General features: G+C 43.4%; 1 protein-coding gene across 1 annotated transcript; it reads left to right on the plus strand.

Moving 5' to 3' along the window:
- Positions 1–3661: 3661 nt before the first annotated feature.
- On the plus strand, positions 3662–10770 carry Lgalsl (galectin like). The gene is made up of 5 exons (XM_020161693.2): positions 3662–3816; positions 4600–4671; positions 4832–4920; positions 5542–5719; positions 7661–10770. The coding sequence occupies exons 1-5, from the start codon at positions 3781–3783 to the stop codon at positions 7802–7804; spliced, it is 519 nt and encodes a 172-aa protein (XP_020017282.1). The 5' UTR covers positions 3662–3780; the 3' UTR covers positions 7805–10770.
- The last annotated feature ends 650 nt before the right edge of the window (positions 10771–11420 follow it).

Consider the following 11420-nt stretch of genomic DNA (forward strand, 5'->3'; position numbering starts at 1 on the left):
ATGCACACAAACCTCTATTACAAGAGCCCTTTGATCTGACAACTATACCCACAGGGTGCTGCTGGAGGGTCACCCTTCCTATTACAGAGTCTTAGTGGAACCATCTCCAAATATCTCTCCTTGGTCCAATTGCACCCCTGCACATAGCAATACTGCCATCAATTCTTAATTCTCCACCCACTATTCTAAATTCTGCATGCATACATTTGAATAAAACATATCAAATGAGAAGGGAAAAAGGAAGTGATCTGCTGTTTTATCTGGGAAGTCCATCTTCAAAGCCCTGTTTCTATTTTCCTCAGTGCTAATCATGCTTGACTGCCCTCTTACCCTTTTTAGCAGTTTCTAGTAGGAATGCATTTCATCTTGAATTTCATAGATGGATCACAGTCTTGGTTAATGTTTTTTAGCTACAAATGCCTATAATCAAAACACATTGCAAACTTTGCCTACCTTTCACTCTACAACTCAAAAAAAAATTGTAAAGCTCTATAGTTCATTAATTTGCTAGTGGCTTTTCTCTATAAAAGGTAGTTCAACCATGCTCAGATTTTACTTACAACAAAAAATTCTTTTAGGCTTTCTCTCTGCTTGCCATATGCAAAATTAACCGTTTACACTGATTGAGAAGGGATCAAGCATTTTTTAAATAAAAGGTAATTTATCTTTTCAAGTATTCTGGGCAGGTTCAGTACCTCACTATTCTTTATAATCCTAAAAGTAAGAAACTCATCTTCAGCAATCCAAATATCTTAAACTCCACTCACAAAACAAATCAAAGGGTTATTCTTCATCCTACAAAAACATTTATCACAAGATTCAACCTAAGGTTGAATCAGCAGCCCCTACTCTCAAACCCATTAAAATTTGGTTGGTACTTACATAGCTTTCAGGAACTAACAGAACTGTTTAAAAGCTCAGAAGGAATGATGAATGAGCCCAAGTCCTTAATTTGGCAAGTGAAGAAAGTGAGACGGAGAGGAATATGAACTGTCAAAGCTTCTTAATGGCAATAACTAGGGCTTATCAAGGGTATACAGCCTCTCACATCAGCACCACATCCACCACTTCTAAACTGCCATTACCTCTTGCATGGACAGTGCAGGAGTCTCTTAAGTCCCTCCCTTCTACACACTATTCTCTCCCCAAAGGCCACTCCACACAGCGGTCAGAGGGATGTGGCTACAACAGAAGGTCAACTGTCACACCCTTGCTCAGCAACTTCCAAAGGCTTCCCATCTCCCCAGAGCAAAAGCAGTTTGTCCCCTGACCACAACATTGCCTTACCTCCTCTCTCCTTCTTCCTTTTTACCTGCTTCATTATTTTCTCTAATATCTTTAGCACGCATCATAGTGTGTATTTGTTTATTCACTGCCTCTCCCCACTAAAATGAAATCTCAACAAAAATGTCCCTGTTGAATCCGCAGTGCCTGGTAGATAGCAGGCACTCAGGATTTCTGTAGAGTAAGTACTTGCTCTGGGCCAGGCGCTCTTCTGAAGAAGGTGCTGGAGCCAAATTACTTAATCTCCATGATAGCTCAAGATAGCGTTATCATCAGGGCCACCATCACCATCACTATCATCTCTGGGGAAGAAACTAAGGCAGGGAAGTCAAGTAACTTTTCCAAGATCACCTAGCTAGTCAAAGTGTTGGAGATTTTCAGTGCTTTGGGCTGGTAAAACAATTTCCCAAAACAAATAAGCAGAAAGAAGCAAGAAGTTTTTTAGCACACAGTCAAGTAGTAGGTAGCTGAACACAAGGGAATATGGCTGCTGCTGTGCGTAAACAAGGATTGGAACAGGTTTATTTGTGGAAAGCAAAGCAAAAGTGGGTGGGCAGACTCCAGAAGGAGTGCTGCCTGGAGGTCCCAAAACCTCAAGGTTTTTTTGGGGTCTGCAGAGATAGGTGTGGTCAATCCTTGAAAACTGGGCTATGTGTCATTAACTCTCAGAGACTGGGCTATGTGTCATCAACTCCTCCCACATGTGGGGGTGGCAAAAGCGGGGAGATTTTGGCCTCAGATGGTCAGACAGGGGCTGTTATTGTTCATGGGCTCCAGGGGCAGTAGGTCAGCAAGACCCTGATGTATGTCACAAGTCAGCAGTTCAGGATATACTTTTCCTTATCAACATCCAAACTCCCTGCCTAGTTCTCATCAGGAGAGACAGGATTGGAACACAGGGTACCAACTCATTAATATCATGATATATTGTATTACTTTTAGCTTAGCTAAGAACAAAGAACCACATTCATGCTTTATTCTCTATGCCAGACTCTTAGAATTGAGATATACCAAAGTATGCTTTCAAAAATACCAAGTTTCCCAATATTTTAGAGTAATTAATGCGTGTAATTTTTGAACTCAGAATGGTAAACAAGTGTAAAACTGTAAGCCACAACTGTGCTGCCATTCAGCCTGTAATTGACAGAACCACTTCCACAAAAGATATGACTGGGATTGCAGGTGTGTACAGGTAATTCTTCCATCTTGACTGAGATTACCATCATTAGCTCTAGTCTATAAAGGAAAAACTAAGACACAAACAATTCAGTGATGTTCCAGGCCACACAGCCAGTGACACCTTCTGAGGGCCCCTCCTGGGTTGCAGTAGGTCACACATGTTCCTGGTTTATTAGTGTAGAACACCCTGTGATTCACACGATGGAATGTGTAAGCCAAGGTTGTCATCTAATAGAGGGTGTGTTGATACAGCTTTATCTAAGAAGTTACATCATCGTCCTAATGGAAATGCATAAAGGAATTTGTACTATAGAATAAAAGAGGGGTGTATTCCTTAGGAAGTACTCCACAAAGGATGTCAGAGTTTTATTAAATTACTACCCAAGATGTGGGCAAACGACTTGTAAAACACAAGGGTGTTCATCTTAATTTGCTAAAATTTACCCAAACCTGCCTGTGCTTCCATGAGGAAAACAGGCCTGGTCGTCTTCTGCCTCCTGGATAGGGAAGTCCCTCCCTGAGTCCTTTCCTTCTTTGGAGTCAAATGTTCACTTCTGCAGACCTTTGATTCTTTCTAATATGGGCAGTGAAATGATCTTTTCTGCTTTGGAATACCCGCCCCCACCTTCCCTCCACCTGTCCCACTATTCCTCTGCCCTGGGGTCACGGCACAGGGAAGGTTAGCGACTAGGACGCTGGGAGGGAGGGGCGGGAATGTCACAAGCACCTGTCACCTGGCAGGCCTCGGTCCTCCCTGCCCCAGTCCCCCGGCCCCACCCACCTTCCCGCGGACAGGGTCCCGCCCTCCGGCACGCTCCGACCAGGACAGGCCCGTCCCTCCCGCCACCGTCCAATGGCCGAGGGGCAGGGCAAGCCGAGCAAGCTGCGGCAGCCCAGCCGGGTCCCCGCCCTGTTCCCGGTTCCCGAGCCGGGTCCCGGCCGCCTTTAAATGCCGCCCAGGGCCGGCGCGGCCCGGCCTTCGCCACCTTTCTTTCTTGGACAAGGACAGCAATCACTGCAGCACCGCCGGCTCGCACTCGGCGGCCGCGGTCCAGGTCCGGGCAGCCGTCGCCACCTTGGACCTCACGGGCCACTCCGCCTCTGCCTCCCCTCCCCCTCCTCCCCGGCCCAGCCTGCCGGGTCGGCGCCGGGGCCCCCGGCGTGCGCGCGCGCGTGCCCGTGTGTGCGCGCGCGCCCGCCTCGGACCCGCGCCCCCGCTCAGCGCGAAACCGCCCCGGGTTCCGCGCCCGCGCTCCGCGTCCAGCGTCCCCCGCCGCCTGGCCGGCTGCCGTGCACCTCGGTGCACCGTGCAAGAACATGGCGGGATCGGTGGCCGACAGTGATGCCGTAGTGGTGAGTGTGGCGGGGCGCACGCGAGGCGCCCCCTTCCCGCCGCCGCCTGCTGCAGCCGGGGGCTGGGGTGGAGAGGAGCTGCAGGCCCAGCCCGGCGTCCCCCCGCGTGGGAAGACGCCCTGTACCTGTTAGCACCGGCCGGCGGTGCGCGGCCCGCGCCGGGGCCCGGGAGGAGCTCTCCCGACCCGAGGGCGCTGGGGCTGGGGAGGGTGATTGCGGACGACAGCCCCCTCCGTGTCCACCCGTGCAACCGCCGGCCAGGTGTGTGCACGTTGCACGTGAGTGTGCGCGTGGGTGAGTGTGTGTGTCGCCCCGCGACCGTCCCCGACGTCCCGGGGATTCCCCCTCGGAGATGGGGCTGGGGCCGCGCCAGGGGCTCCCGAGAGAAGTTGAGCGCTGTTGCTCCACTTTCAGCCACGTCCCCGAGGGCAGGCCCGGTCGACCGCGGTTCCAGAAACATTTGTGGTTGGAGAGGGGCCTGCAGTCCTCTTGCATGGGGCACTGGCTCCTCCGGTGGGCCTCGACCTTGAATTTGATTTGGATCTTCGGAGGCTTAGCTACGGGATGGAAAGGATGGGTTTTGTTCGGGGTGGGGTGTGGGGGGGGGTTATGCGGTTATTTAATCGACTAGGAGGAGAATTTGCAGACACTGCCTGTGTGACTGAGGAGGGCTGCTGGGTTCCACCAGATTTGTGTGGGTTCTTCCCCCTCCCTCCCCTTTTCCCTCCACCTCCTAGGAGAAAAGGGTCTGTGGAAAGCCAATCTGTGTGCTTCTATTTTTAGAAACTAGATGATGGGCACTTAAACAACTCCTTGGGCTCTCCAGTGGAAGCCAACGTGTACTTCCCACGACTGGTAAATGCTTTTCTCTGTGCTCTGTATCTCTGCCTGTACCTTCTTCCGTTCTAAGTACATTTTCTTTGCGTTTTCTAATGGGTCAGGTCCTCAGGATCTGAGGGCCTGGCTTTTCTCTAACAGCCTGTAAACTTACTGTTTCTCCTCTTCCCCTTTGCAGATAGTTCCATTTTGTGGGCACATTAAAGGTGGCATGAGACCAGGCAAGAAGGTGTTAGTAATGGGCATCGTAGACCTCAACCCAGAGAGGTAAGGCAGAGTCCTGTCACCACACAGCTGTCAGGCAGTAGTAGGGCCCTGCCCACTCCTGTTGAGGCTGTCTCCTCTCTCCTCTTCTTGGTGACAGTGTTGCTAGTTGGGAGTGCCAAGAAAGTACCATGTTCCCATGAAAAGAATGTGTATGAATCCCAGCCATCATTTCTCTAGACAGCTATTTATATCAGAGATGATAAATATAGCCCCACATTTTCTCTTTGACCCTTAGGGAGGCCAAAGTGGTTTTTTTTTTTTTTTTTTTTTTTTTTGTGGATTTGAAACATGGTGCTTAGAGCAAGAACTATCAGTATAAACAACAACCAAACTTTATGAGATACTGTTTCCTCTGACCAATTTCTGGGACTGTTTTTGAAAATTCTGAAAAGGATTAAGACACAGACTTGTGGGTAGCCTGGGATATTTGAAATCTGTCATTTTAGACATTTTCAATTCCACCAAAGTTTTTACCAGAGCCTGCTTTGGGTAACAAAATCAGTTGGTTTGAGTGTAACCCTACTGCTCTGTAGTCTAAACTCAGACAAACTCAGAAAAAGCCTTGGGTCATGTTGAAATGTTATATCCAACTCTGAATAGATGAGACTATTTTCTTTTTAGCTTTGCCATCAGTTTGACTTGCGGTGACTCGGAGGATCCTCCTGCTGATGTGGCAATTGAACTCAAAGCTGTGTTCACAGACCGGCAGCTACTCAGAAATTCATGTATATCGGGGGAAAGAGGTGAAGAGCAGTCAGCAATCCCTTACTTTCCATTCATCCCAGACCAGCCATTCAGGGTAAGTTCCTCGAGAACCATGGCCCCAACCATTGGCAGAGCTGGGATGTTCTGATCTAGGGTGTGCCAAGAGCACTTTCAGCAGCCAGGATTTCTGCATGTCTAGGAAATTTGCTACTTGATGGTGAAAAAAGAAAAATCGAAAGATCTCTGTTTATTGATAGAAATTAATACTCACCATGGTAGCTTTTGGGTCTGTTCAGCCCATACATTTAGTAAATACATGAGTATTTACATATCGAGATCAAAAAGAATATTTAACTACAACTCTACTTAGTTAATATAGCAAGTGTTTAATAAATACTTTCCTATATAATAGCTAACATAGTATGTCATCTAGTAAATACCTGCCCCCAAATATCTGATTAATTGATAAATATTACTGTCAGAATTTCCCTCGTTTTTTTCCTTCAGCCTTGAAGGATCTTGAAACTTTATTAGTTAGAACTTTTTAAGCAATTTCATGATTATCATTTCATTTTCTCCCATTCCCTTTGCTAACGAGGCCATGTCTGCATCTTTGTTTCCCCCTCTTAAGTTAATTAAGCCTCAGTCTATTTCATGGTCACAGACCATGTGGCTGATAGATTCTTTCCCTTGGGCCTGGATGAACGTGGAATTGCTCCCCACTATCTAGCAGAAAGGAAACACAACCCAAACTTGCCATCTAATCAAGCAGCATTAGCAGGAGTCTTCCTCTATGCTGGGTAATGCCAAGTAAGAGATGCAAGTCAGTAATGTATTTAGAAGGACTTACTGAAATGTCAGACCGGGTGAAAAGTTGTCTTCATCACATCCCATTATCATACATAACAGTAATGGCAACTCAGTTAAAAGCTCTGTGTTGCATATAGCCCTAACATGTTGTTTTTCATCTGGAAATTTTCAAAGGCCTTATGATTATTTTTTTTTCCTTACAGTCTGGGAGGAAAATAAGAATCCATGACTTTTACATCAGTGATAAAATTGAGATTTTTGCCCTTCTAATCACACACTCTGGAAGGCATCCCTGCCCCATTGTCCCATTCTATCCCCTTCTTTAGAATGGTAATGTCCTCTTAGGCTCCTCTTGGCCAGAGCAGTTTTTTAATGATGAATCTTAATGTCTAGCTCAGTAGTGTGAGCAACCAGAACTTCTGGCTTCCAGGAGGAATATAATGCTTCCCAATAACAAAACTGGAGTGAAACAGGCCTTTCTTGGTGATATAATTTTAGCAATAATACGAATTAAGTGTGACTAACATCACATATAGAGTCTCTTTGCATGGTGAATACCAATGCTTTTAATAAATACATCATAACACAGAAGCAATAATTAAGCTAAGGTGAATTACTTAAGAAAAAGGACAAGAAAAAGCTTCTACGATATGGAATCACTATTTGTGTTTGGCTTAACAAAGCCTTGTTAATTACACATTCTTGGTCCAATGGTAATTACTATGCAACCTTCCCTCTGCCTTAGTGTTTACTATGTTTGAGTGTCTACACTATTATTACATGCTGCTAATGGATACCACTTCTGCCTCATGAGGGGTTCCTCTAAAGGTGGGATGGAATTGTTCAGGGGATGATAGTGGAGGCTTAAGTGCCATACAAACACATCTGTGCTACTTTACGTTACTTTCTGGAATGCAGGGAGAAGTGTTAAAATCTAAGCAGTTTAAAATCTTTAAAGGATATTGAAAAATATAGGGCAGTTCTCAGAGTGTGTGCCCTGTTCTAGAACCATCAGCATTACCTTTGGATGTGGTGGAAATGCAGATTCTTTTGACATTACTCTAGACCTACTAAATGGAGAAATTAGGAAGTGAAACCCCGAAATCAGTATCTAAGTAAAACCAGGGGGGAGGTTGCCTTTCTCTAAAATGAAGTTGCATTTGTTTGTTTTCTTCAGCAGCATTCATTAAATTGTGTGTTGAGATTATTCTTTGTTTTTTTCCAGGTGGAAATTCTTTGTGAGCACCCACGTTTCCGAGTGTTTGTGGATGGACACCAACTTTTTGACTTTTACCATCGTATTCAAACGTTATCTGCAATTGACACCATAAAGATAAATGGGGACCTCCAGATCACCAAACTTGGCTGATGTTGTTTAAAGCACTTCTATTTCATGTAGGATCAGGTGCCACAACTATATGACTGTCAGTCTGGAAGAAGGTCCTAGCAAGAGCTGGAGACTTAAAAAGAAAACAAAAACAAAAGGCAAGCTTCACTGTCTCTTCTTTCTGTGCAGTTTAAGTCCAAAATGACAACTTTGACTATGGTTTGCCCATAGGAAGAAAACTGTCAGACAAAGACACCGAGCCATTATTCCCAAAACAAAGTAATACATTTATGCTGGATTTTATTCAAACTAAACTAAAATGGATTTGTGATGATTTGTGATTTGGTAGCAAATTATTCATCATTTTGAAGCAAGGTGATGTTTAGAAACAAAAGTACTTAAAGACATTAAAAGCAACAACGGTACATGAAAATCAACGCATTTCTGCACTGAAGTGAAATTGTGTAGCACAACCAACATTTTAGTCAGGGTATTTACATAGAATGTAGGTTGTTCAAGGTTTGGTTTTTTGTTTTTTTGTTTTGTTTCGGGGTTTTTGCACAGCATAGTGTTAACTCGGATTTTTGAAGCTTTCTCGTAGTTATTTATTTATATTCAATGTATGTATTAGAGAATGAGCAATGTCTCAAGAACAGCAAGGTGAACTTTTGAATGTATAAATACCTTAGGTCCAAGGGGGAAAAATTACATATTATACTCATAAACAGGTGAATTTACTCCTTAAAAATTGAGTCATATTCTCCATACTGTTGGACTTAGACTCTCTTCACATAAGTTGCTCTAAGTGCTTTTGGGAAAAATTTGCAACATTTCGATTAAGACTGCTTTCAAGTTATTGTCAATGATGTGAAATTCTGTTTGCATTGCTCTTTCTCCTTACTGTGAATTAGCACAGTATTGGCTTCCTTAAAACTAACTCCTTCTCCCTAGATTTACATAATAGCTCATTAAGTTGTTATTAAATTAATTGAAAACATATAAGAGGTGATTGCATAGAAAATTTTTTAAATGGCTATTACATAAACTTTTAAAAGTATCATATGAAAGCTGCAGTGTAAAAAGCAGAAGCAAACGGCCCCAAATGACTTACTTGGAAATAATTTATATCAACTTAAGCTGTTAGCTCATTGTATAACTTTTCTTATGTGACCCTCACCAATATCCCTAAGCAATGCCTTTGGAACTTCAGAGTAGATACATTCTACTGTATTGGCTTGGAGGAGATAGTAGAATAAGAGAGGATCCAGATTAGGAAAGGATCCGGTTAGTTTATCAGAAAGGTCCACTCCCAGGACTCCATGTCTTTTGAGTACAATCTATACTGAATGGAGTTGTAAAATTTCCCTGCACTCAGGGAACTGATCAAAATGTAGCTTGTTTCTGGCAGGTGGCTACAGACTGTAAATGTCACCTAAAAGGCCAGGGATGGTTGGAGCCCTGGGCATTGGACTTCGCAAGCTACATTGGCCCTGGAGAGAAGGACCCTTGGCATTGCTTTTGCCTGTTAGTGGGGGAAGAAAGGGGTGCTGGGGTGGGGGTGTATTTATGTATAATTTAGGTTTTGTTTGTTCAGCATAGTATGTCTTTTTACAACATGTCCTTGTCCTCTTTGCTTTTGATTTTTTTTTTTTTTTTACACAACATGCAGAGGCACTGAAGTGGCCATGTCATATTCATGTGTCAAGAATGTAGACAGTGTTTCAGTACCAAAGTCTAAGATAAATAAAGCAAACTAAAATTGTGTTTTTTATAGGTGATATATTTGGATTCATATCAACTTTGAAACTGTTTAGCACAGTTCCATGGTGTTATGTACAAAGATACTCTTAACAAGACCAGCTATACATGAAAAAGCTTTACATACCAGCTGACTTATTCAGCCATACTCAGCCATGAGGGCTGCTCTTTGGCCCCAGGTATTTTCAAGCCTGTGATTAACTTCCCGTGGCTTATAAAGCCATTTATTAGGAGTGTTTGTAGAAAGACTTAGAGAGCACCCTGAAATATATTTGTAGGGGTTTTGGTTCAACTCATAGTGGAAGACCCCTTGGGAGGACTCTTGAGTAGCCAACCATTCCCTACCCACTGCATAATTGAGCAGAAACTAGAGCAGCAGGGAGGAAAAGTGACTGGAAGTAAAACTATTCTCTTTACCTATCTGCTAACTCACTAGCAGCCAAGCCCTTAGGCAGCTTAGTGTGAAAATACAGTGTTAACCCTTCATGTCCCTACAGGTCAGAGGGAAGCCCTTGGATAAGTCTAGTGGGGTTAATCTAAATGATGTGATGATTTGATTTAGGTAGAGCTAAATGAGTAGGGGGCCAGTCCCACTGTCCTAATGGTTAGCTGGAAACTGGAACATGTTTACCCCTTTCCTCACCCTGTGAGGTCCAAGGTGGGAATTTTAGGATAGAAAGTGCAATTTAAAGGTTCACAGCAAAGTATTTGCATATGTAAGGAGTTATTTCTAACCAGAGCCCTAGTTTTACAATAACCAAAACCAAGGGATAGCAATCAGGCTCTGGGGAAATAAAAGGCAGGCTTTCGACAATCTTTCTGCAGCAAAATTGGAATGAATGTGTTTATCTACTTCACAGTTAATAAAAGTGGCTTCTACTTTCTGGGCTATTCCAGAATTGTCTTAAAATTATTATTTTTTTAAATTTTGAAATCCCATTTCAAAATTCGCCAGCCTCACTTTCAAAACCACTAAGAGCTCACTCTTAGAATTGATGATTTGTTAAATGACAAATCCTTCCACTTGTAGTTAAAAGAAAATCATCCAAAAAGAGGGAGAAAACCTATTGCCTTGAGAGAAACACCCTTGGCATTTTCCGGCATTGATGTAGAAATAATGTTCTATGATGACATATTTTCAAAGAAACACTTTCTTATTTACTGTATGGTGTAAAAACATTGCTACATGTGTTGTTACATTATGTCACTGCTGAAAGTTATTTGCACTATAATAAAGGAATTTTCTACAAGATGGCATCCAGTTTATTACATGCTGTATTTGACCTCGGTATAATGTACTTAGCAAAGACCATACAGGGTAGCATTGATCCCTCACTCACGTTACATGACCACTTTTTCATGTGTTTCCCACATTGAGAAAGAAAAGAAAGTGTCTCAGAGCCCCCCTTATGTTGTGGATACAGTGGGTTCTTTTTTAATATAATGAAAAAGTAAAAAATAGAATAAATTCTGCATGCATTAAATTTACTTTTTGGTATACAGGTCTGTGAGTTGTAACACATGCATAGATTCAGAATGTATCATTTGAATAGGGAACCAGAATCATCACATATCCCCACCCACCCCAATTCCCTTTTGTAGTTAAACTTGTTCTCTGACCCCTAACTTTGATCAGGTAACCAGTGATCTGGTTTTCCTCCCTATAGTTTTGCATTTTCTGGAATGTAATAAAAGACAGAATCACACAGTTTTTTGGAGCTGGCTTTTAATTTGCATTATGCATTTGAACTTCACGCATACTGTATTTCAATAGTTCTTCCTTTGTGTTCCTGAGCCGTTTTCCATTCTATGGATGTGCTGTAGTTTCTTTATCCACTCACCTGTTGAAGGACACAGTGGGTTCTCTCTCCTTTCTCCCTTTTTCTCTGCCTCCATCCCC

The sequence above is a fragment of the Castor canadensis genome, chromosome 12, assembly GCF_047511655.1.
Source record: "Castor canadensis chromosome 12, mCasCan1.hap1v2, whole genome shotgun sequence".
NCBI classification, from domain to species: domain Eukaryota; kingdom Metazoa; phylum Chordata; class Mammalia; order Rodentia; family Castoridae; genus Castor; species Castor canadensis.

Excerpts from the sequence above, each read along its gene's own strand:
- Lgalsl (XM_020161693.2), top strand. The coding sequence starts at position 3,781 with ATGGCGGGATCGGTGGCCGACAGTGATGCCGTAGTG. Across the intron at positions 3,817-4,599 it reads CCGACAGTGATGCCGTAGTG|AAACTAGATGATGGGCACTT; the intron begins GTGAGTGTGGCG and ends TTCTATTTTTAG. Across the intron at positions 5,720-7,660 it reads TCCCAGACCAGCCATTCAGG|GTGGAAATTCTTTGTGAGCA; the intron begins GTAAGTTCCTCG and ends GTTTTTTTCCAG.